Below are 24,134 nucleotides of genomic sequence, written 5' to 3' on the forward strand. Positions count from 1 at the left end.
ATGGAGATAGAGGGAGGAGGTGGGAGGGAGGGAGGAGAGAGTGAGGTGGGGGGAGGAGAAGGAGAATAGAGGGGGGAGGGAGACTAGAGGGGGGAGGAAGTGGGAAGGAAATGGACTGAAAATTTTTTTTTAAATGTATCCCATTGTTACGGGCTTAACGGCTAGTTAAAATATATTTGATCTGAGATCCAGTGTTAAAGAAAATGTATGAAATATCTGCCACAGGCTTGCACTAAACTGTGATATCATGATGTGATTCTACATCCTTGGTGGCAATCTTTGGCCGAACAGCCCAATCAGAATGGAATCTTGATCTTCAAATTACAGTTCTGGAGTTCACTTTCCCCAAAGCAAAATGGTTTAAGTGCATTTATCTGTCAGCATGAAGTACTGCACTGTTTTTTTGGGTTCTCTTTTCATAGGTCTAAATTTCAAATGTATTCTTGCTCTGACAAAGAAATACCTGTTCATATCCAGATTGCTAGCCCTTCTTGTTCAAAAACAGAAGAAAAAAAAGTCACTTTTTAATATTTTTTTTTCAGTGACTATAAATGTGGAGCCAATCTAACACAATACATTTTTTCCTACCAACTCTATTTGTGATGTGCTCTGTTGCTGAAAGCATAGTTCAGCAAATGCAAGAAGATAAACAGACTTTTAGCAAGTGCAGGCAGAAAACTCTGCTCTCGTATTCTCTGCCCAGGCTCAGAAGGAAATTAAAATGACTTCATCTAAATACACTATCATTTAGGGTAAAACAACTTCTAAAGAACGGTGCATGGTTGTGTCCAAAATAGTGTCACCCATTCAATGCCAACTCCCTAAGTCTTTGGGATATAAGAACTTAAATCTGCCAGACCAAGAGTAAGTTGCTTGAGCAATACAAACTCTTTTTCTCTTTTTTTTTTCTTTTCTTCTGAAAATTCATCCATGAGTATAAAAAAGAAAATCAGATTTTTCTTTTTTTGGGGGGCAGAAGGGGGAAGCATAGCTGACTTGGAGAGATATGGAGCTAAACGTTAATGAATCATAGGCAAATCCAGTGAATCCACTAGCCCTGATATGCACACATGATATGCAATTAAAATCTCTATTCACATTCCTACAAGGTTGTCAATCAGGAGAAAAGCCTTTTTGACAACACTCACTGAACCATGCGGACTAACCACTGAACAGGAACTTAAACAGTAACAGCTTTTGTTACTAGCAAGAAGGGATTCTTACTGAGACTGGGTTCAGTTTCTAAGAAATCAATTATCCTCATTTTTTCTATTTGATTAAGAATAAAAATGTGTCAAAAAGTCCTTTGTGTGGGAAGTTAGTATATATTATGTAATACACAAAAGTTATCAGATGTATGTGAAAAATTTAAATCTTTTTGACTGTAGGAAACAATTTAACCTTTCACAGTTAGAACAATGAACAATGACTTAAGAGGCAGATACAGGGAAAATGGAGATATTTTCTAGTACAGCTGTCGCTGGTTTCAAAATGCACTTAGAACATTTTATTTATTTTCAGATATACATATAGAAATTAATGTAAATTGATTTCACCTAGCACAGTGACCTTGCCAAACTAAGCAGTGTTAGTTAAACATTGGTTTTACATGAAAATAGTGTGCTAACATTTAAGAAATCATGCCTTCACTTTATTCTACAATTTATCGTGTATTTCGACATACATTCTTTTAAGACTAGCCCAGCAGATGATGTTGGAAATCTAATGGAAGAAAGTACACCCTGCAAGGAGTTATTAGAGCACCTTGGGCTATAAATTCATATATTACTTCAACAAAATACGTTTCCAACTGCTAATTTTTTAATCTGAAAGGAGGTGGTGGGGAAGTTAATGCCACTGGATGAAAATATTTACCTCCTTCCTTATCATATCCCATAAGTGACGAGAGAGCAGATGCGTTCTGACTATTAACAGTCATGACAAATTGCCTCACTAATGAATGTTGCACACTGAAAGTGCCATAACTGATTTCCCACTACTAGACAGAGAGAAACTTGGGAACTCCAGCAGTGGACAATGCTGATGTTCCGTTAGCAGGCCTGCAGAGCAAGTGTGATATTTAGGAAAGCAACACACTGGAAATTCCTTGTGAATATATTCTGAGAGAGCATGTTCATGCATGCAACAGGTTTTTAGGAATATCACATGAAACAGCTTAAGTTTGCAACTGAGGAGCCATGTTAAAAAAAAAAACAACCCATATATTTTAACAATTTCAGTGGCATTGCATGGCTATTAGGTAAGAATATTTCTGTTTCATTCTCTCCTGTCCCTGCCTCCCCCATGCATTGCCAGTGCTTTGCATTTCACATAAAAATCTTTCTTTCTTTTGTCAGTCCCTTTTGTTGGTGCAAAATTGGCAGTGGTTCAAATTCAAAGTACTCCTATTCATTTACTGGCCATTAAACCAATGTCCTTCTCGTTCACATCAACCAGAGAGCTAAGCTCTGCAAAAAAAAAAAAAACATAAAAGACTTGCTTCACCACTGGCAAATAATGTGAACATTTTTACAGAGCTTAAACCTTAATGCTTTGCCTGAAACTAACAATACAGTATATCTTATCATTCCCTTTTCACAAGCAGGCAGCTGCTGAAACGCTTGCCACTTCAAAATATCAATTGCTTGCCAGAGTTGTCCTCCACACACCCTGTCAAACTAATGTACATTGTGCACTGAAAAGGATGCAGGAGTGAAAGCTAGAAATTGTGTCAAATTCTGCTGTAAGAGTATGATGTGCGGAGAACTGTGTATGACAAGCGTAGAGACTACAAACAACAGCCGAGCCTCCATATATCAGAACCACACCTGTACATCTTTCCCTGTAGTCTTTATAGACTGAGAGCATGACAAATGCATTATTGAAGGTCATGAAAGAGAGGAAAATAGAAATCTTTAGTTTTCACTTGATAAGTATGCTTTTTTGTATTTGTTTCATTTCTCTTCATGAAAAATTTAGCTGAGTTTCGGGGGGAGGGGGGAGTTGGGGTTTTTTGCATTTTTTGTGGGGATCGGCAATATTGTGCAAACCAGAAATTTAAAAAAAAAAAAAAATGAAGGGTCACCAAGCTGAGCAGAGAAAAACAAAGCAACAACATGCTCTATTTCCATTCAGGATGCTAAAGAAACACAGTCCTGTTTATCTAAAAGACCATCTTCAGCTATGCAAGAGAACCAATAAAGTATCACTTTGCCTTTCATCTGCAGGGCACCCAATCTGCCGCTAATAAAGGCTGGCTGGCTTATTGATTTGCAAGTTTTCCATGACAAAATGGAGATCTCACATGAATGTTTTTCATTGCAGAAAATATAGAGAAAGCATTAATAAAGATTGCTTTCTCGTCCACGGTGAGACACATCCTAGAAACCGATTAGTCACCGGTGCCTCACATTTGCAAATTGAAGGACAGTGGCTAATTACCTTCCTGCAATGTTGCTTTAATTATCTCCACCTTTACATATGCACACTAACAAACACAAACATTGCACACGCTTTCATATGTTAGCTCTTTAAATGAGACTCTTAATTAAAATACTATGTATTCTTAAAAGACAGCATCATGCTCCGTATGCTGTGTAATATTTCAAAAAGTACACAGGTCAAATAGTTGTACTCTCTGTATTCCAAATAGAAATGTTCCTGCTAAGTCATAACTTTGCAGTTTCTTTTAATCACTTTCCTGCTGCCCTTCGAGCTGCTGTTAGAAGTGGTCACAAACTATCTCATACAATGGGGGTTAGATTGCCCATATTGGCTTTCATGGCACAAATGCCATCATACTACTACATGAGCCTCTTAGCTATAACTCTGAGTGACATTATCCGTAACAATTCCAAACATCGCTGCCGAAATGAATGCACAGAAATACAAGAGTGCAACCCAAAGAAATTAAAAAAATAAAAAATAAATGAATACAATTTCAAACGGACGCAAGGTGACTATTACTATTTGCCATATGTACATTATTTCTGAAATTTTGCATAGTCTATGGCGGGTCCAGCTTTCTTTTAAAGCAGTAGTGTCTTTCTTTTAAAGAAGCATAAGCCAATCTAATGGTCTGTATGTCATCAAATATCTCAAAAGAAATATTTAGGGCATAATTCGTTAATACTTTTCTTCCCCTTCTGTGTCTAGGGGAAAAGACTATGAATCAAGGGAGAAAAGCCTCAATGAAATCAGGTCATTAGTTTTTTTTTTTTTATTTTGCTCTGAATTGGTTTGTTTTACTTTTGAAATACATTTTCAGTTGGGTCTGATGCTTCTTTGCAATTATTTCTATCTATGATTATTATCTCAGTGCCCTCCTCCCCCCTCCCCCCCCTTTTACTTCTCCTCTTCCTCAATGTTCAGTCAATGGGAGCTTACACCCCATAATGCAGACAAATAGCTACAACGGGGAACATCAGCTGAGCATTGTTGCAACCGTAAAGTCTATCTCCCAAATTCTTAGAAGGGCAAAGAATAATCCCTAGACAATCTAAATAATAATCCAGATTTTAACTTTTGATCTGACTCTGAACTTTACATATCGCAATCCGTGACTCGTCTCTACTCGTGATTCTATATATCAGTTTTGGATATTTTGGATTGATTAACATACCATTCAGTCAACCTTTTGAATTTAATTAGAATTGGAAAGGAAAAGGTGGGCGATTGCAAATTATTCTAACTTTCTCTAGGTAGTATTTCAGTCATTAAAAAATAGAACCCATAAGACTCGCAACTAATGATCCATCAGTCACCTTAACTTGAACTTTCCTGCTCAGTGATTTGAGGAATCATGGAGCAGATTTTGTGGTTCAGGATTCAAGAAAGATTCTGATTAATACGGCATGATCTGGCCCAGCTAAAAGAATATGAGTCCCTATTTTAATAAATTCTCTGACTGGACTGAGTCAGAAGAGCAAAAGATCATGAAATACCTCAATCAAAATTAGCTAGATTTGAGCAGTCTTCTAGCAATTCTGGTTTAAATTATTTGAAAAAAAAAATCTCATTTATCAATGCCTTTATTGTGATCCCATCTACCTTGATCCTATACATATAATAGGCTTGCAATCAAATATTTATCTCAATATCCATTAATCTTTCACAACTCAGATTAGATGGTAAAATCTTTTAACATACCTAGTTCTTAAGGCCTAAATGATGTAAAACACAAACATAACATTTTTAAGGTGTTAATAAATATTTTGGAAAGGGGATAGAAGATTTAGGAATTTGAGGTGCTGACCCTTGCTGTGTTTATTAGCGAGACAATAGTGCATTATTAACACACAGCAGCTGTATCTGAACTGCTGCCATGAACATAATAGCCTTTTATAGCCACCAGGGGAGTGAGATAGCAGGCCTTTATTAACCACTAGACATGATTAGCACATTATGTGAACTTTAGCAGGCAAATTATCTCTTACTGAAATATGTTGCTTGTAACTAATGTAAACATAGTCTTAAAACTTCCCAGTGCAAAAATAAGTGTTTTACTATCATTTAGCAAATTGGCAGTAGGCAGCCAAAAAGGCCATTTTCCTCTATTTAAACAACATGTTAAAACAAGTGTGCTGCTCTTAAAAATCCATGAATCCTGCACAGATCAAACTAGGAAACAATTGTTGACGTTTAACTTACTTATGTTAGCTTCTTTAGAATAGCGTATGGCGTAAAACCTACTACATTGAGCAATAATTATGAGAAATGTTTGATATGGTTTTAAATATGCTCTTTTGCTTTCGATTAAGGTTGCACGTATTTCTCCATAGACTAGAGTTCATCACAAATTTTTTCGCAGTTAACATGAAAAAGTGGCATCATAATTTACTTCAAAAATAGCTTAATTCTGGCAAAGGAAAGATTACCCCATTAGCCTTAGTAACTGAACACAGCAGTAAAAGTCCATTATGAGCAGTCTTTTATGCCCTAGCAGAAAGTCATTAACATAAAATAAATCATTAGCTTTGATATTAAGCTTCTACTGTCTGCAGGTTTTTATGATTAATGGTCATGACTATATCAGCCAAAGGATAAAATATATCCCTTTTGGTTGAAACACTATCTTGCTCTTATAACATTGCTTCTATTTACCTGGAGAAATATTTGTAATAGATAGCAAGTATTAGAGGCTTTTTGCACTGTGCAAAGGTATTAAATAATAAATATGTATTCTATTCAAGTAGTACAATTTATGTGAATACATCCAATTAAATCACCACAATTATTTTGTGATGGTTTATATCATGCGCTTCTTTACCTTGCACCTTCTTGCATTTTTAAGTAAAAGAGTGGAAAAAAAATGCAATGCTTCTTGTTTGCCTTGCAGTAAATATCTTAAAAACAGCGTATGGACTCCATGCACTGCATTTAGTGATGGGGAGGCTCATTCTGAAACCGCCCCACACAGGCTGAAGCCTGTAGGTACTTTTTAACTGCAGTCTGTTTTACCTGCAGAGTTGTCAAAAATGGATTTAGGCGGGTCAATTCACTTTGAAGGTTTGTGACAGTGTGGATGACCGGGGCCAACATACATACACCGAGTTCCGTCTGCTCGGGAGCAGATGCAATGCTGTGCATGTATAGTAAAAACAAATAGAAAGGATGTGCAAAAGTTCTGTCCCTACCTCAACTTCGCATCTGCCCTGCCTCCCTGCCACCTCCTCCCCCCCCCCCCCCCTCCCATCTCCAGAACCCTTCTTTGGAGTGGGCATGAAAGTCTCTGGGAAATGACTTTTGCACCTGTTTTTCCACGCACAACCGCCTGGGAAATATTCAAAGGCCATTTGTGCATAAAACGGAGGTTTATGCACTTAAATCCTTTTGAGAATTACTTCCTTCTTGCTACCCTTAGGAATTTTTTGGTCCGGCCCAGTACAGAACAATAGAAGTCAAAGAAACTCCTCTGAAATCGTTAGGATCTAACCAACATGGGCAAGGAACGCACACAGTTTGAGCCAACCAAACACAGAAGTTTAGCCTTTGCCATGCATCTGAACATCAAAAGTGTCAGGTTGGGCTACCAGTCAAGGACCTGAAAGAAAAAGGGTCCTGACATTGTTGCTACCATGGTATTGAACAAAATTCATACTGTTCAGCTGTTTATTGTGAGTTGAAATGCAACATGAATTCTTAACAGGAAATCAACCTCTTCCATAATTATTCTGAAAGTGCTGTAAAAAAAAAAAAAATCCTCTAATGTTATCACTATAGCAAAGCTCTAAATGTCATGAAAATAATAAAAAATAGTAAACCGTGGATCCAAGGAACCCTTGAAATCTCGATGATTGAAAAATATAACAGACTGTAAAAAATGAATTGGAACATAGCATCAGTCATTATATTGGCAGCATTACAGAGATTGAGTCATATAAGCAAGAATGATTCTAAATGGATTTCACTAGTTTGATTTATAAATTCCAAATCACTGGCAAAACTCTAAAATGAATAATTCTATTATCTTCACTTCATTTACTTGAAGACACTTGGTGCCCAGGTCATCAAAGGCTTTTCCCTTAGGCACAGTAGGGAGAAATTCCTTGATAAAACCAGCCCCTGGTTTTCAAATACAAAACGCTGTATGAGAATAATGCAAGTGGGAGGAAGGAAGGCAGAAGCCACAGACATTGAACGTAAGCTGGCACTGGGCCCCAGCCTACTCTCCTCTCACTCAACCCCTTGGGGAATTAGATAGGATGGGGGTTCTGAGAAATATTCACACAACCTATTGGTCTTACCGTTGCCTCAAGCATTTTGAAGGATTGGCCATTGACTACAGCAGAATGGCCACTGCAGAGTATAAGGGAGGGTAGCAAAGGTACCCCCTACTCTTTTGTTCCCACAGGGATTCAATATCTCTCCCAACCTCTCCTTTTCAGTTTAGGTTTCTGTATGCGTTTGGTTGGTTTCCTCCAGCTAAATGGGAGCGGGTTGGGGGGGGGGGGGGGCAAGAGGTAGAGATCTGAGCCAACTGGGCGTTTAGCTAGTATATTTTGCCCAGTTGGCATGACTGGTTACAAGGTATTATGGCAGAGGATGTGGTTAGTGCAGTTAGTGTAGCTGGGTTCAAAAAAGGTTTGGATAAGTTCTTGGAGAAGTCCATTAACTGCTATTAATCAAATTTACTTAGGGAATAGCCACTGCTATTAATTGCATCAGTAGCATGGGATCTTCTTGGTGTTTGGATAATTGCCAGGTTCTTGTGGCCTGGTTTGGCCTCTGTTGGAAAAAGGATGCTGGGCTTGATGGACCCTTGGTCTGACCCAGCATGGCAATTTCTTATGTTTCTTATGTAGATTGGGGGATACATAACTAAAAAAAAGCAAGTGTGAAAGAGTGCTAATCACACTTGCCAATGGGCACCCATTGGGACATGGTGGTAGCCTGTTGTTCAATGCCTGAAACCCAAGTGGCCTGAAGGTGGTCCACCATTGTGGTGGGTTGCCCAATAGGAAAGTGAAGGGGGACCAGAGTTTGTATACTAGCTTGGGTCTTGGAACTTGCTGTTATCCTATATAAATTTGCAGCCTCTTGTTCTCCACTGTGGTATGTTGCATCATTTGGATTTAAGGAGAGATGAGTGAAGGGTTGACTGGGAAGTCCTAGATGCTTGTATTATAATAAACATAAGTGAGATCGAGCATTTCACATCTCATATCTTTTGGAAAATAATTCTTCAGTATGTAAGATTCATTTTATACCAACCAAGTACCTTGTACCTGTTTCAGATGAGCCTCAGTATGTGTGGAGCTGCCTTAATTGGAATTGACTGGTTAAAGGGTGCAATGAACAGATATGAGATAACCAATGTCTGAGCTGTGTCGGTGGCATATAATTTCTAAGATGCCATGCGGTGGAAAGTGTGCATTTTGCCAATGATCTAAACAAGAAATTGCACATGGAAGGAAGTGGCAAACAGAAGTATGAGGGCACAAGACAGTATCAATGTTTTTTTCCTCCACAGAACAGAAATTCAGTTCTATTTATTTATTTATTTGTTTATTTAGCTGCCTGTCTATTTATTTATCTGACCTTATATTACACAGTTGCCACAGTGTTCAATGCTAATGAAATGTTATTGTTTCTCTGAAATCAATATCTGAGCATGAGGAGGACTTTATAACCCACAGAAAAAGTTATTCAGCTTTTTAAGAACTGTATTTCATAAAGTATAATGGAAGATTTATGTCTGAGTCCATAACATATCCCATTCCCTCCTGTTCTACTTCACTTCTCACTTAAAATCTAGTCACAAGTAACAGTTCTAGCACTTCTCCAACATAGGAGTCAAAAACTGGATAGTATATAACAAGAAATGAGCTCTGGATAATATTTTAGAAAGAAAGCAAAATAAATATTTCTATAGCTGGTAATGTTTTGAACATAACTCAGCCATTTTTTGATGTGCACAATTTATAAATTCCCATAGTCACATAAACTAATATAATTGTGTACTTAGAAGAAATAAAGATACTTCAAGATAGATGTAGCTTCTGAAATATCATATTACCCAGAAACCATTAGTGCTGAAATTGAATTTTGCTCCCCCATCCCCAGCCAGTCTGATTTTTCAAGATATCCTAATGAATATGAATGGATATATTTGTATACATTGGGGACCCAACTATGAAAACATATGTCATTCATATTCATGAGAGATAGCCTGGAAATCAATCTGACTGGACCGGTTTGAGCACTATTGCCATAAGAATTGGTCCAAAAGAAGAAATGATATATCCTAGAAAAATCACCTTCTTTTAATTTGTTAGCAATTTCTTTGGGCCTTACTTCTTGCTAACCATAGTAGTTTAAGTCCAGAAAAACATTCCATTGCACTGGAAGGCATTGTATCATGTGAGCACTGAGTGCATGAGTTGGAGGGTCCTTTATTTCTCAATTAACTGGTAAACACTAAAGAATCCAGTGCACAGTTCAATCAAACTGACTATAGAGAGTGTTGGAGCCCATTATTTTATCTCCTACTATATTCAGGGGGGTCTCTCTGCCTGTCAGTCGGTAGGCTGACCTTTGATTACTGGGTCAAAATATAATTATATTACTTTTTGTAAAGCAATCATACATTTATTTATTGTATTTATTTATATTTATTTCTCATCTATTCACAACACAATATAAAACAATGTTACAAAAGCATCCACCAAGGCATCAAACAAAAATTGACATAACACAACAAAAGCAAGTATAAAAATCATAAAAGCAGCAGGAAATTATCATCAGCGCATCAGACGAACAGAAACTCTTCAGTTGCAGCAGAACTATCCTGATTGCTAAGATTGAAAGCTTCCCTCAATATCCTTCAATTTCTTACGAAAACTCAAATAAGCCTCCAAAGCCCAAAGCGCCAGAAAGCTGTCATTCTAAGGGAGTATCAGCTCATGCTTGATTTGAACAGAATTTGTATGATAAAAGTCTCTCATGGAGATAACAGTATATTAAGCAAAGAAAAAGAAGTATTATTTTCACTAAGTGCTGTTTTGACAGCTCTTCAAATTGTAGAGCATTTCCCATTGAGCTCATCTATTTTTGCTTATCTAGGTCCTATTTTGGTTTTAACATTCTGTTACAATAAATGAACGCACGTTGCTTGAAAGAGATGATGACTAGCTGCTATCTTAATAGTTCATAGCTGTCAGTTACCTTTGAAGTAATGAGCTGTATTACTTCACATCTAAATCTGTCTGTCCAGTCAACCATCCCCTCCACGTTGTTTGAAAAGCTGACCTATATATAGCACCATACCATCCATTCTTTCTGTTGGTAGAAGAGATACCTTGCACAGTTGTCTGAATCAACATTGTTCACACTGACTTTTTTTTCCCACTTTCCCCCTCATTATCTTACGTGGGAAACAGAAAAGAGTTTAACAAAGCCCTATTTTAATGACCTAGGAGGATGGAGTAAAGCAAAAGATCCATAGAATTTCTCAGCCAGGATGATGCAAACCCCCAAAACTTTTATAAAGCACTTTAAAGTCAGTGCTTCATCCGAAAAGTAGCAGTGGGGAACATGGCCTGACTGATCAATCTTGTCAATTGATTTTATTTCAAAAAGAAAACTCTGGGTTCAGTTCCTTCTTGTCTACGGCATAAGAGAGAATTTCCATTATCAAGCCAAATGTCATTCTTAAACGCAAACACTGCATATCTCCATTTTCAAGACTAAAATACTTTAAGAGTCAATAATTTATGTAAATGCATTCTAATACACTAAAAACAGTTTGGAGCAGAACAGCCTGTGCAAGATAAAGCACGCATAACTTATCCACAAAATAAACAAAAACAAACAATTAGTTAGAAGAAAACTCACAAAGCAGCTGGGTAAAGAGGGTATCTTTATAATGCTAATAAATATTTAGAGATGCAAGCTTTTAAGAATCCCAAGGTCACTTCTTCAGTCTGAAGAAAAATACTTTTACTGATTAAGATAATTAAACAAGGTTCTATTATAGACCTAAACCAGTATAGACTTTTCCGAAAATACAGCCCAAACTGCTTAGTAAGCCTTTGATTTTAGCTCTGTTTTCACTGTAAATCAGAATCCATTAAACATGTTTTCACTTCCTTCAGGCATAGCCCAGTTGTGGAAAATAAAAGCGAAAAATCCATGCACTTAACACCTCCTGAGAAGCAGATATTTTTGAATCAACTAGGCATTTTGAGCAAAACTGATATTTTTTGTAGTTCTTCTCTGAGAGTGGGGGTTGGGCTGCTCTCCATGAAAGATTCATGCCTTTCCAGGGCCTGACAAATCCTTTAGCCCATCAGTGAACAGTAACATAGATAGATAGATAGATAGAGCTATATATACACATATATGATAGACCATACATTCTGTCAGAAACCTGAAGCCAGTGAAACCTCTGTATTGTCTGATAACTGCAAATTTTTATTATTGGACCAACCTAAGTCAAAATGAAGAGCTGAAACTTGTCCGTAGAGAAGAAGCTGAATTTGTATTTAAAAAGAACACTTTGCTCCATTATGCATGGTAGATAATTTACAAGGAATCACATCCAATTAAGCCCAAAAATCTTGAGGAGGCATGTCTAAATGAATTAGTTCAATCTTCAGTACCTTGCACCAAAAACTATTTCCGGCGCTTAATTGGGAAAATGAATGTATTTTATCCAAGTACATTTTTAAAAATTTTTCCAAGGCATTTAACTTTTAAATGATATCTATCCCATGTGCCCAAGAGCCCTGGGTAACACGGTACACAAACTGCTCCCCACTTTTAGAAGGCTAGCATCTCTGATTTGTATAGTTTCACTGCCATATAGGTCTACATATCCACTGGGGACCTGTGGCCATTATTCCTTCAGCATCCACTTTCCTTCACTTTGAAATACTGCAATGATATATTTTTACAGTGCAAGCTAATCAGAGAAAACATTGTTATTTTGCAGGTCACAGTGCCGCAGTTCAAAGGAGATTCTGCTGTAACGATGGATGTTCATCTAAAAGTTCATCGCCATGCAGCTGGACCCTATTTCCCAAGAGGGGATTAAGTCAAATTATGTAATCTCAGGTAAAAAAAAATAAAAAAAATTATATATATCTCATAAATCTGTCCTTAAGTATTCTTTTGATAAGGCTTTCCGCTTTTCTTGGATTCTGCCACAATATGTCTGAGAAGGAGGGAGGGAGAAAGCAAGGCCCTCTATCCTAAAGGGGTTTGCCATAGCTGCACAAGATGAGAGCACCTTTCCAAAGGAAAATGCCTGTACTGGCAAGCGCACAGTGCATGTGATCTCTCTTGTGCCACTACCTGCTGTAAATGTATACTCTGCATAACCTTTTTGCTGTTTAAAAGCGATGCACTTGACATGCTGTGAAAATGTAACTGAATGTGTGAAATGCGATTGGCACTGCAAACTTTTTAGGCGGTTGTCAGTGTGCATGCTTGGAATAATCTAAATGTCATCCTGGAAAGTGATTTCCACTGGCAAACCCTGTGCTGAATTTTGCAGATTCGTGGGGATATGCTTGTACATGATATTTCATATCTTACATATGTCAAGCCTGTGCAGATGCAACCGGGTGTGTCCTTACTGTAAATCATTTTGAAAATTAACAAGCAATCGCATACCACACTTGAATACTTCTTCAAATACACTCAATGAGCAGCAGGTTCCCAGAGCCTGGGAGAAGGGGGCTCTGAAACAGCTCCCTGGCATGAAACATTAGGGCAACCAAAATGTTCAGCCATAAAATATGCAGCCTGTCTTCAGTACGGAGACTTGACTATGCTGCATACACTATATGCAATTTCAGTATTAAAAAAGTCCTTCCCATACTTGCAACATAATAAAGTCTAAAAAAAATGTATGAAAACCGTGCTACAGCAAATCTCTCAAAGCAGTTTACATGCACACAGCTTTAGTCCCTGGAGAGGAGCCCAAGAAGTGGTCTGAAATTCTGGATTTGCCTCTTGCTATTATTATTTTGTGGCTAGTGTTTTCTTCACGTTCAACGATAATTCTAAAACAGGGCAGGGAAATGTGCAGTTCAGTGCCTGCACATAGACTATCAGCCTGCTCATGCTCGTAATAAGACTTGCTTGCTCCTGGAAGAAAAGTAGAGAATTCACAGCTTTCGGGGGCACAGGGGTGTCCCACTGGAACACCCCTGGCTTCTCCTAACTATAACTAAGTACAGTAATTCTTAATGTCATAAGAGTAACTTTTAGATTTCTACGGCCCCCCTCTCTCTTTGTGTTCGGGGACCGCAGGACGTTTGCAGTGATTTCATTTCATCAAGTTAAAGGGGGGAGATTATTCAAGTAAGTTACTAAGGAGCCGAGGGGCATGTGCAGAGACAAGCCAACTTTACCTGAATGTAACTCGCCTTCAGCTACCAAGGAAAAGGCGTGAGCTACATCTAAAATAAGAATAAGAAGCCTTGTTTTGAGCGAACTTCACTTGTCACTAGTACAATGAACTCGCTCAGGGCCGGCTCTATGCAGAATTTGTTGAAAGCCTCACCAGAAAAAATAATAATAATAATAATAATAATACAAAATAAAATAAATCCCAAAATCATTGCCGGTCACCTGTTCATCTTCTGCCTTATGGTTTACTTTCTGGAAGAGTTATACAGTAGGGAGAGAGGAACCTGTCCATAAAATCGCCCACATAGTTTTTCAGCTTCAATGCTTGACTCTTGTGCTTAAAAATTATTAATAAAACAAAGCCAATGCTGGAGCAAGTACAACAATATTTTCCTCCCTCAGGCTACTGAGCGAATATTTAGGATTTTTTTTTTTTAACTATATCAGATCAATGTCATATCTAGGAAACCAGCAGGAAGCGAATCAAACTCGATGCTGCTACTTCTGCACGATCGCCGTGCTTTCCGGTGAAAGACACAGAGCCTCCCTGCACAGTCCAGCATGTTGTATATACACTGTAAAACTGCCAAGAAAATTAAAAACCCTGCACGCTTTAATTAAACTCGTAGGTAGCATCACTCCCATCCCTGCACGCAAGACAATACAGAAGAACATCCCCTCCAGAGCAAAGAGCACAAGAACAATCAGCAAGCAAAATTCACCTTGTTGCAATAGTAGGGGTCCAGACAGGGAGAAGGTCCCAGGCAAGGAGTATCAGAAGCGGCGGCAGGCTGTGGTGCTGGTGGTGGGAGGTAAAATCTTACGTCCATTTCACTGCAAACATCAAGCAAACTCCTTTCTTTCTTTCTTTCTTTTTTTTGGGGGGGGGGGAGGGGGGGTTATGTTCAACAGAAATAAAAACACAGAAAATGAGGAGAGTGAGTTAAGAGTGAGAAACACCTTCCCTGCCTCACATCCGTTTGTGGTTTGCACACAAAAAAAAAAGGAGTAAAAAAAAAAAAAAATCTTCCAAAATCGGCACCAGTCTACGAATATTTTCTGCAGAAATAAAGCCTTCTTCTACAGCAGATCAGGCAACTTAAGAGTAGTTCTGAGCTCCTTCTTAGTTGTAGATCTATTTTATAAAACAAATATCTTGAATTCAAAAGTACTGCAATTCCCGAAGTTGTTGTTGGGTTTTTGTTTTTTTTTTTGCCTGGTTTGCAAGAACGTGGGGGTGAACGTTGAGGGTAGCAGGGGTCTGAATGCAGCTCCGGGATCGGCTGCCCCCGGGCTCCGTGGGAGGAGGAAGAAGAGGAGAGGGACGGCGAGTGCGCCCGGCTCTCGGAGCGTCTCACACAAAGGGGCGAGAGGCAGCACAGCAGCAGCAGCAGCAGCGGCGGCGGCTGCGCCCTCAGCCGGGCTGCAGATAGGGGGCGCTCCGGCGCGCTGCCGGCCGCTGGACAGGAAGGGGGGGGGGAAGCGCCGTGCGTCACTGGAAGCCGGGAGCCAGGCAGGAGAAAGCGGTACATCAGGCAACGCGGGGGAGCGTGCTGCGGCGGCCCCAGAGCCACGAGGAGCCCGGAGACATTTCTTTTGCAGACCCTTTGCGGGTCAACACAAAGAAACGCCTCTTCGCTCCCCCCCCCCTTTCCCAGCCGTCTCAGTGGGCTGGCATCTGGAGTCCTTTGCTTTATACAGATGTTTGGGGTGGAGAAGGGAGCGAGGGGGTACCCCGCACTGTGCCTTTTTTGTGGATTCACCGCTACAGAGGAAGTAAATACCCCGAATTTAAGGTGACAGTCCTGGGATTTTTCTTTTTTTGCTCTTCATTCATGTTCTACCGCTTTCCCGTTCAGTGCTGCTCAAGAAATCTGTGCAATCTGTATATTTCTAGGCATGCTTGTTTAATCACCTTAAATCATAACTTGGGCACGCCGTAGCTTACGGATGACCGCCCCTCCCACCCTTGACCACATGACAGCCGAGTAAGGTAAACCATGATATCCTTTATTGAGTGGAAGAAACGGCCACAGCCAAAAATAGCATTATTACATTATTACAATATTAATATCCACTAATATTGCAGCAGTTTAAACACAATTGGCATTACCTCTAGCCAATGCCCTCACCGGTAAACTTCCTTGTTTTTCCCCACCCCTCTGCTTTTGGAGACGGCAGCCCTCCATCCTTCCGCTCCGTGAAGGTGGTAAACCATTGGCACCCCGCTCCGTGAATGCCAATCCGCATTCCGATCAGTGAAGGGGAACACCCGCCACTGGCATCCCGCTCCGTGAACGCCTCCGTGGCTACTGCCGCTCCGTGCAGTATTCTGCCGCCTCCTCCCACCCCTGGCCTTGCGGGCCGCAGTTCTTGCTTATGCCAGGCCTTCATTGGGCCACCCCCAGACCGGCCATTATCTCGGTCACCCCCAGACCGGCCATTATCTCGGTCTCCGCCATCCTTAGTTGTATCCATGTCCCCGCTTTCCCCTTATGCAAAGTCCTTCACCAAAAAATTCCCCCCTATGCAGCGACACATCTCCTTCTGCTCCGGTGAGGGCCCCTGCCAAAGTAGGAAACAGTAAAGCCTTATTTGTTTCCTACCCCCACTAATTAACTAAAGCTGCTGTGGCCGTTTGCAGAGCGAGAATGAAGATATCTACCCCCACATCTGATAAGTGAACCCCGTCTGTTCTATACATGCCTGGGCATGTGTGAGAAATATCCTCATGTGTAATGACGTAGCCCCCTATTGCCCTCAACCAGGTCCCCATTTCTTTGTTTAATTTGCACCTGCTTTTTTCTATGGCTTTATGCGACCTCGCGTCCCTCCATACCAATCGGGGGATAATATGGGACCACACCAATACCACGTCTGGCCATATAGCCTTAATTGCAGTCAAGTCCTTCTTGATAGAGATTATTAGGTCAATGTTCTTGACTGCGACCAAATCGTTACCTCCCAAATGAAAGATGATAATATCAGGCTGTGGTAATTGCCTGGCGTATTGGAGGATGCAAGGCATTAGTTGGACCCACCTCATCCCTCGGTTGCCCAGCCAGAATATGCTGGCCTTGCTACGCGGTATGCCCATCTGATCGCTGGAGGTCTTTTTCTTGTTTCTAATGTGCGCCCAATAAATGTAGGAGTGCCCCATGATCCATATCACTTTTGCGCTCCCAGCTGACGAGTCTATGATAGATAAAATAAAACGGTTATGGGGAACAGGATGGTAAATATATGCCGTTTATATTTCCAAGTGAAACTGTTCATTGGGCCGTATGTTTATTGGGCCGGATGTATGATTTGAATTTACCGGATTTCCACCGCCCTACTGCTTTAATTTGATCTTCGTTTAAACCGCTGCTGCAGGCAAAGGATGCTGCACCTATTCGGAATGAATGTGTGTGATAATCGCCCGCGTCTTCCCCTATTTTTTCCAATCCTTTGCGCAGTATACTGATGAACTGGTAACGCGATAGCGGGTTGCCATCTTTGTGTTTTAGTAAGGGCCCCCCCCCCCCGGCGGGCGTACTTTGAGGTATTCTCTTGCGGCCTTTACGGGGCATATCTCCCCCATATGAGCGGGGTATAACGTAATCCAACGACCTACTGCCCGTTGGTCATTCTTTGCTCGCCTAATAAAGATCTGTACTGCCTCCTTAACCATCCTTATGTTTTATATCGGGAGACCCCCCATCCGATGCCCTGGTGGTAACCTTTGCCCTCGGGATCAACTCACTGTTTCTAAATGCCCCAAAGAACATTAGTGAAAAAGCCACAGTCCATAGCTTAACCTCATAATTGTCCCAAACTAGGCTGGGGAGCTCTTTTACCAGTGCTTGAAGCAGCATCGGTGTGATAGGCTTTCTGGTGTCCCCTCTAACTGGTGCTTGTCGCCGCCAACCCTCTAATCTCTTTTTAATGAGAAAAGAGTTGCTAATGGTGCCTATACCCCATAGTTTGGAGACGAAAACAATAGCAGCTACGTGTTGCCCTGCCTGTGCTCTGGATACACCTGAGTTCTTGAGGTGGAGTAAGAACTCTGTTACATTTCTCTCTGTCATTGTTCCCTGAACTTGTGTGTTTTTTGTTTGGCAAAATTGTTGGAACAAGCTCCATCCGCGTGAATATGCTCTCCAAGTACTCTCTGCCAGAGCCGATCTCAATATGGAGCCGATCCCGGGCACCCTAATTCCCAAATCCAAGGAGGGATGCGATATGGCTGATGCTCTGCTTCCGGGGCCAGGAATCTGAAATGAGACCACCGACAACGAGACAATGCGTCAGCGATGCAGTTAACCTCCCCCGGTACGTACTTAGCCTTAAAGACCAGGTTAATGCGCAGGCAGAGCAGTACTAAATCCCGCAATAGCCTAATGACCCTGGGGGAGTGAGCGGTGAGCGAATTTATAGCCTGTACAACCGCCATGTTGTCTGCCCAAAAAACCACTCTTCTATTGTGGAAACATGATTTCCACATGTGTATTGATGCAACAATGGGGAACAATTCAAGAAAAGTGATGTCTCTGAGCACACCCTTGGCTTCCCACTGGACTGGCCATCGTTCCGCACACCATTTGCCGGCCAGATAGGCCCCAAATCCCACACGCCCCGCTGCGTCGGTGTAGAGTTGCAACTCCCTATTGGTCATGAGTGGGTCCCTCCAAACCGTCCGTCCATTATATTCCCCCAGGAATGTTTTCCATACTATGAGGTCCTCCCTGAGCTCCTTGGTGTTTCTAATGAAATGATGGCTCTTGCGAATACCAGCTGTGGCTTGGGACAGTCTTCTAATGAAGGGGCGACCCATGGGCATGATCTTGCAAGCGAAGTTAAGATGACCAATGAGTGACTGCATTTGTTTTAGCGTGATTTTGCGTGAGTGTTCAGTAATAGATATGTTGGCGCGTAACGCTTCTAGTTTTGCGGGTGGTAGGCGTGTGACCATTTGCAGAGTATCAATTTCGATACCGAGAAATGACAATTTTTGTGACGGTCCTTCTGATTTGTGCTTGGCTAGTGGAATACCTAATTCATCCGCTTTCCGGGTGAATGCTTCGAGGGCTTGCGCACAGGCCTGTGTGTCCCTATGGCCGGTAAACAAAAAATCATCCAAATAGTGTATGATTTTTCCTTTCCCGATGTCCTGCTCTACCGCCCATTGCACAAATGTGCTAAACCTCTCGAAGTAGGCACAAGATATAGAGCAGCCCATCGGAAGGCATTTATCAAAGTAATATTTACCTCGGAATTGAAACCCTAACAGATGGAAGCAGCTTGGATGTATGGGAAGCAAGCGGAAGGCTGATTCAATGTCGGCTTTTGCCAACCATGCGCCTTGTCCCCAATGCCTCACCATGTCTAATGCCTGATCGAATGAGGTGTAGGCAACTGAGCATGCGTCGGGATCCAAGTAATCATTCACTGAACCCCCCTCTGGGAAGGATAAGTGGTGGATCATTCGGAATTCCCCTGGCTCTTTTCTGGGAACCACACCAAGAGGGGAAATCCTAAAATGGGGTAGCGGTTTGTCATTGAATGGGCCTTCCACCCTACCCATGTCGCTTTCTTTTTAATCTTTAGTGCTATGACCTCTTCATTTTTCCTTGCAGATAACAGATTCTTAGCCTCTGTGGCGGTTTCTGGCCCCATGAAAGGTATGCGGAAGCCTTGGGAAAACCCTTCGTATAGCCATCTTGCCTCCTGGGGCTGATAACCCATTAAACCGACCTGTAAGCTATGTATGTTAATAGGGGTCGGTGCTCTGACGAGTTTAATGGTGCTCTGTATGTGGGATGGTACCGCCCCTTGTGCATTTTGTCTGAGGGTGGCCTGCACCGCATCCCATACAGGCGTGCCTAAATTTGCAGGCAGCAGCGAATCTGCAAAAACCAGAGTTGAACAGCCGACAGATGGGAGCCCCCCCGCCCCTGAATCTAGTGGCTTGACCAAACCTTTGCCCTTGACGAAAGGGCTGACCTTGGCGAAATGGGAATCTACCAGGAAAAGTGTGTTGGCAAGGTGTTAACCATGTATTCGGATGGTATGCATTACCAGCGAAGCCAGGGATGACCACCTGCGCAGGTCTGTAAGGTGTGATTTTTGAGAGCCAGAGATCAATATCTTTGCGATCCCAGTCTAAACTGGGGTTCACAGCCATATTCCTTCTGAACTGCTCATCATACTCTAACCAAGCCGTACCACCATAAGTGCGATAAGCACCACAAATAACGTCTTGGTAAGCGAATAAAGAACAACACTTTTCAGGGTATTTCTGGCCTACAATGGTTGACAGAATTCTGAAACCTGCTGACCAATTTGCTAGCGTTCTAGCGATGAAGGGTTTGTCCCTAGCTGATAGTTTGCACGCTTTGTGGCATTTGGGATCGGAACCCTCCCCTTTCCTGAGCAACTCGAATATATCAACATATTCACTGCGCCATATTTTCTCTTTTATTGCTTCTGACACATGCGCAGTTAGTGAGCCAACGGTACATGTGTATTGTGAAGCGTTATTGATGTTCATGGCTGCATGATGCCCATTTGCCCCTACCTGACACACCGTTGTTCCAACGGCTGTAGCTGTGGCTGGGGTTTGTGGCACAGGTAAAGTTTCCCCCATGTGTCGTCCTGACTGCCCTGTTTCCTGAGTAACAGGGTTTTGTGGTGCTCTTGTGTTAGAATTACCCTGCCCGTGCCAGGTATCAAAAATTGCTTTCATAGCAGCAAAAATATCATTAGAGCGCCTTGTGGCCCCAGCCACACTTCGCTGCCCTTCGTTAGCGGTGGGTAACCGGGCTGTGTTGGGGGAACCTGCGCATTAGCCTGGCCCAGGTTTAGATCAGGGTACTCACAGTTCTGTCCTTCTTGCGGGTGCCCGTGTTGCCCGACAGCTGTCTGATCACGTGATGGTGGATGGGAGCTGCCAGCTGAACTGTTGGTGCTGCCCGCTGAACCTTGCTGTGGACCGATGGGCATTGAGCCATACTGCAGGGGGGACGGGCTGTCGGTAGGCGTTAACGCAGCCAGCATTGACTTCACCCTGTCCATGCCATGGACAGCAGCCGCTGCCAAGGTTTGGTCCATGAGCCGCCGTAGCTCTCCTTCGGTTCCCATGCTGTAGCTCGTTTGTGGCGGTGCTGCCTGTGTCGGTGCTGCAGGGGTCGGTGTTGCAGGGGTGGTGCCCCGTGGAGGGGGCTGCTGCGGCATAGCAGCCCAAATGGCTGATGCTATTTATTTTATTTATTTATTTTATTTATTTAAAATTTTTGTATACCGACGTTCGTTATGCAAACATCACATCGGTTTCCATGTAACATAAAACTGGACAACAGGGCTTTACATTGAAACTGATTATAGAACTGGGGAGTGGTAAGAGGGGGGAAACATGAGGGAAAGCATGTTTATATATAGGCAGTAAAATTATATACAAATATTATATACAAGTAAGTTTATATAATAAGCCATGCTATGTGGTTGTCGTCTGTTTGTTAATTTTCTCTTCTTATTCCTCTGTGTCTTGGTCTTTTTGTCGACCTCTGGCGTTGCCGCGAAGTTTTCTTGCAGTTTTCTTGGCTTCCGCCGTGCTCGCTTGGCTGGAGCCTGAGCCTGGTCCGGCATAAGTGTGGACGGGCCGGAAGCCATAGGAAACTGATTGGTAGACATGCTGTGTAGACATATAAATTGGTTAGATCCCAAACTGGGGGGGAGGGCATATGAATTGGTAACCCAACGTATAGTAGGTGGGGGGAGGGTTGGTGATAGTGGTGGATGTGAGCAGTCAGGGCAAGTTTGGGGGGGCTGGACGGGAATAGGATGGGGGTGGGGGCAGCTGAGGAAGGTGGTGGGGGGGGCCTGGGGAGTAAAAGAAAATCCTGAAAGTCCATGTGCTGACCTCCCAAAATGGCCGCTGCCATGTGCTGACCTCCAAAATGGCCGCTGCCATGTGCTGACCTCTGCTGGCAAGCCCTTACAATAAGAACCACAATACCATGCTAAGATGTAAGCCGACCTTTCATTAATATTTTAATTTACTTTGTATAGAGCTGCATAGTGCAGCCTAAATCATATCTATCAAGCTGAGGGTCCTGTACCCCTTATAATTCAGTATAAACGTGCACAAGGGACAGCTGTCCCTTTAAATGGTAACCGAATACTAAATATCACCTTTAGGATTAATATAAAAAACATCCTGTTAACCTGGCTGAGCACTCAAATGCCGTACCGCTGTCCCATAGACATATCATCAGAATTCCCAACTACGGGATGCTGGCTACTTTTTAATTGTCAGATTACTTAGGTATAACAAAGCACATCCACAGGTTGTTGAGGTAGCATGGTAGACATGAAGCCTGCCCACTTCCTAGCAATTTAGAGAGCGAGGGGTAAAGCAATACATAGAAAACGTCGATTTTAAAGTAAAGCAAGCCTACAAGATCAGTGCTCTAACCACTGAGCTACCAAGCCTGCTACTGCCAGCCATGTGTTCTAACCACCTATGCATTCACCATGTGCAGACCCCTTCAATGGCGTTTCTTAAGAGGCTACAAGTGAAAGATAACCAGCCCTGCACTCGCTGCCCTTTCAATAAATACAGCAACATGCAGAGCAAGCATTGTGCTGAAAGCCAGCCATGAGTTCATAAAATATATATATAATAACAGGTAAAGTGTGGCCATGTGCCCATGGCATTTCACTAAATATATAGTAGTTAAAATATATATAACCAGCCATGTGCTAAGGCATTTCCTTAAATAAAATAACATTCCAGGCAGAAGCAGCCATGCATTCAAAGCCTTTTCATTAAATAAAGTACTGGTAATGCAGAGCCAGCTCAATGCAAAAGGGGGGAGGGGGTGAGCATACCTTCCAGACCTTAGCAACACAAAATTACCATTAATATTCTCAACATTTTGCCTATAAGCCACAAAATCTTTGTACTTTACCCAATGATGTAATCAAAGAAATCGTTCCTGCTCCTTTAGCTGATGTGCTCCTCTTACAGCACAGCCGTGCTGGAGGCAAAGTGAAAGTAAAAGCAAAACTGTGCTGAGATCAGCCTGTTGCTCTGGATTCCAGGCTGCAAATGTGCTCCCCCCACCCCGCACTACCTCTAAGTACCTGAGCTCCCTTCTTTGTCTCATTGGCTCCTGCTCCGTTTTGCACTGGGCCCACTAATCCTATTGTCCGCCCTTTCCCCACCTAGCCCCGCACCCCCTCCCCTTGTCTACAGCACGGCTGCCCAGTTATACGGCCCTTGCCTCAAGAGGCAGAGCCTCCTTTAGTTACCCATGTAGTGTAGAGTGCGGAGGGAAGGTGAGAACTGGAAGTAACAATAGAGCCGTGTTTGAAATACATAGAACTGGATTAACTTTTGTGATGTGCCAGAGTAGAGAACCATAGCTTATCAGAAGACTGCAATAGTTATCCCCACCCCAAACAATGGATTGCTAATATTTAAATTCAGATGTGAGAGGGTACTGGCCTGGGTACTTTTCAAACATAATTCCTGGCCCTTCTGAATGCACTAAGACTACATATGAATCACATCAGATAGCATCTAAAACTGAGGACTACTTGTTTTCCCTAGATTTTGCTCTTTTTTTTTACTCTGTCACAAAACTATTGAAAGTAATGTTCAACAACTTTGGGGGCATTGCCCTTTATAAAATATTTACTACCTATGGTTATTTCCCCTACTCTTTTGCACAACTGGTGGGATGATGTTTAGTTGTTATACATGTGAACATTGAATTTCGTGGTCTATTTCATAAATAGGTTGTTCTTTTAATTTAAGTTTCCCTACCTGCAACCTGCAAATTCATATTGTTAGCTTTAAGGACATTTTTTTTCGAGGGTAGACAAAAAGGCAAATAGTATACTAGGGATTATTCTGAAAGGAACAGAGAATAAAACTCTGTTTATCATAATGCCTCTGTATCAATCTATGGTGTGACCACCACTGGGTGCAGTTCTAGTTGCCTCACCTCATGAAACATATAGCAGAATTTGAAAAGGTTCAGAGAAGAACAGCAAAACAGGTTAGGGCTCTTCAGTTTGGAGAAGAGATGCCTAAGAGGGGATATGACAAAGATTTATAAAATCACGAGTATGATAACAGGAAAATAGGGAATTGTTATTTACCCTTTCAGATAGTACTAGGAGATACTCCATGAAACTAGCAGATGGCAGATGTGCATTTTTTTTTCATTTGTTTTGTTAGTTTATGCTCATACATTTATATAATACCTGAAATTATTACCCAAACTTTT

At 41.7% G+C, this 24,134-nt stretch overlaps 1 protein-coding gene across 2 annotated transcripts in view; it reads right to left on the reverse strand.

The window, feature by feature from the left end:
• Positions 1-22,906, reverse strand: part of TOX (thymocyte selection associated high mobility group box) — a 570,927-nt gene extending 548,021 nt beyond the window's left edge. The window contains exon 1 of one of the 2 annotated variants that reach the window (XM_029591350.1): positions 14,580-15,654. In XM_029591350.1, the coding sequence (XP_029447210.1) occupies positions 14,580-14,687 (108 nt within the window). In that variant the 5' untranslated portion in view covers positions 14,688-15,654. Of the gene's footprint in view, positions 1-14,579; positions 15,655-22,808 lie in introns of those variants that run through there. The other variant, XM_029591351.1, reaches the window with a different exon arrangement.
• Between the last annotated feature and the right edge of the window lie 1,228 nt (positions 22,907-24,134).

This window comes from Rhinatrema bivittatum, chromosome 2 (assembly GCF_901001135.1).
Source record: "Rhinatrema bivittatum chromosome 2, aRhiBiv1.1, whole genome shotgun sequence".
In the NCBI taxonomy this organism is placed as follows: domain Eukaryota; kingdom Metazoa; phylum Chordata; class Amphibia; order Gymnophiona; family Rhinatrematidae; genus Rhinatrema; species Rhinatrema bivittatum.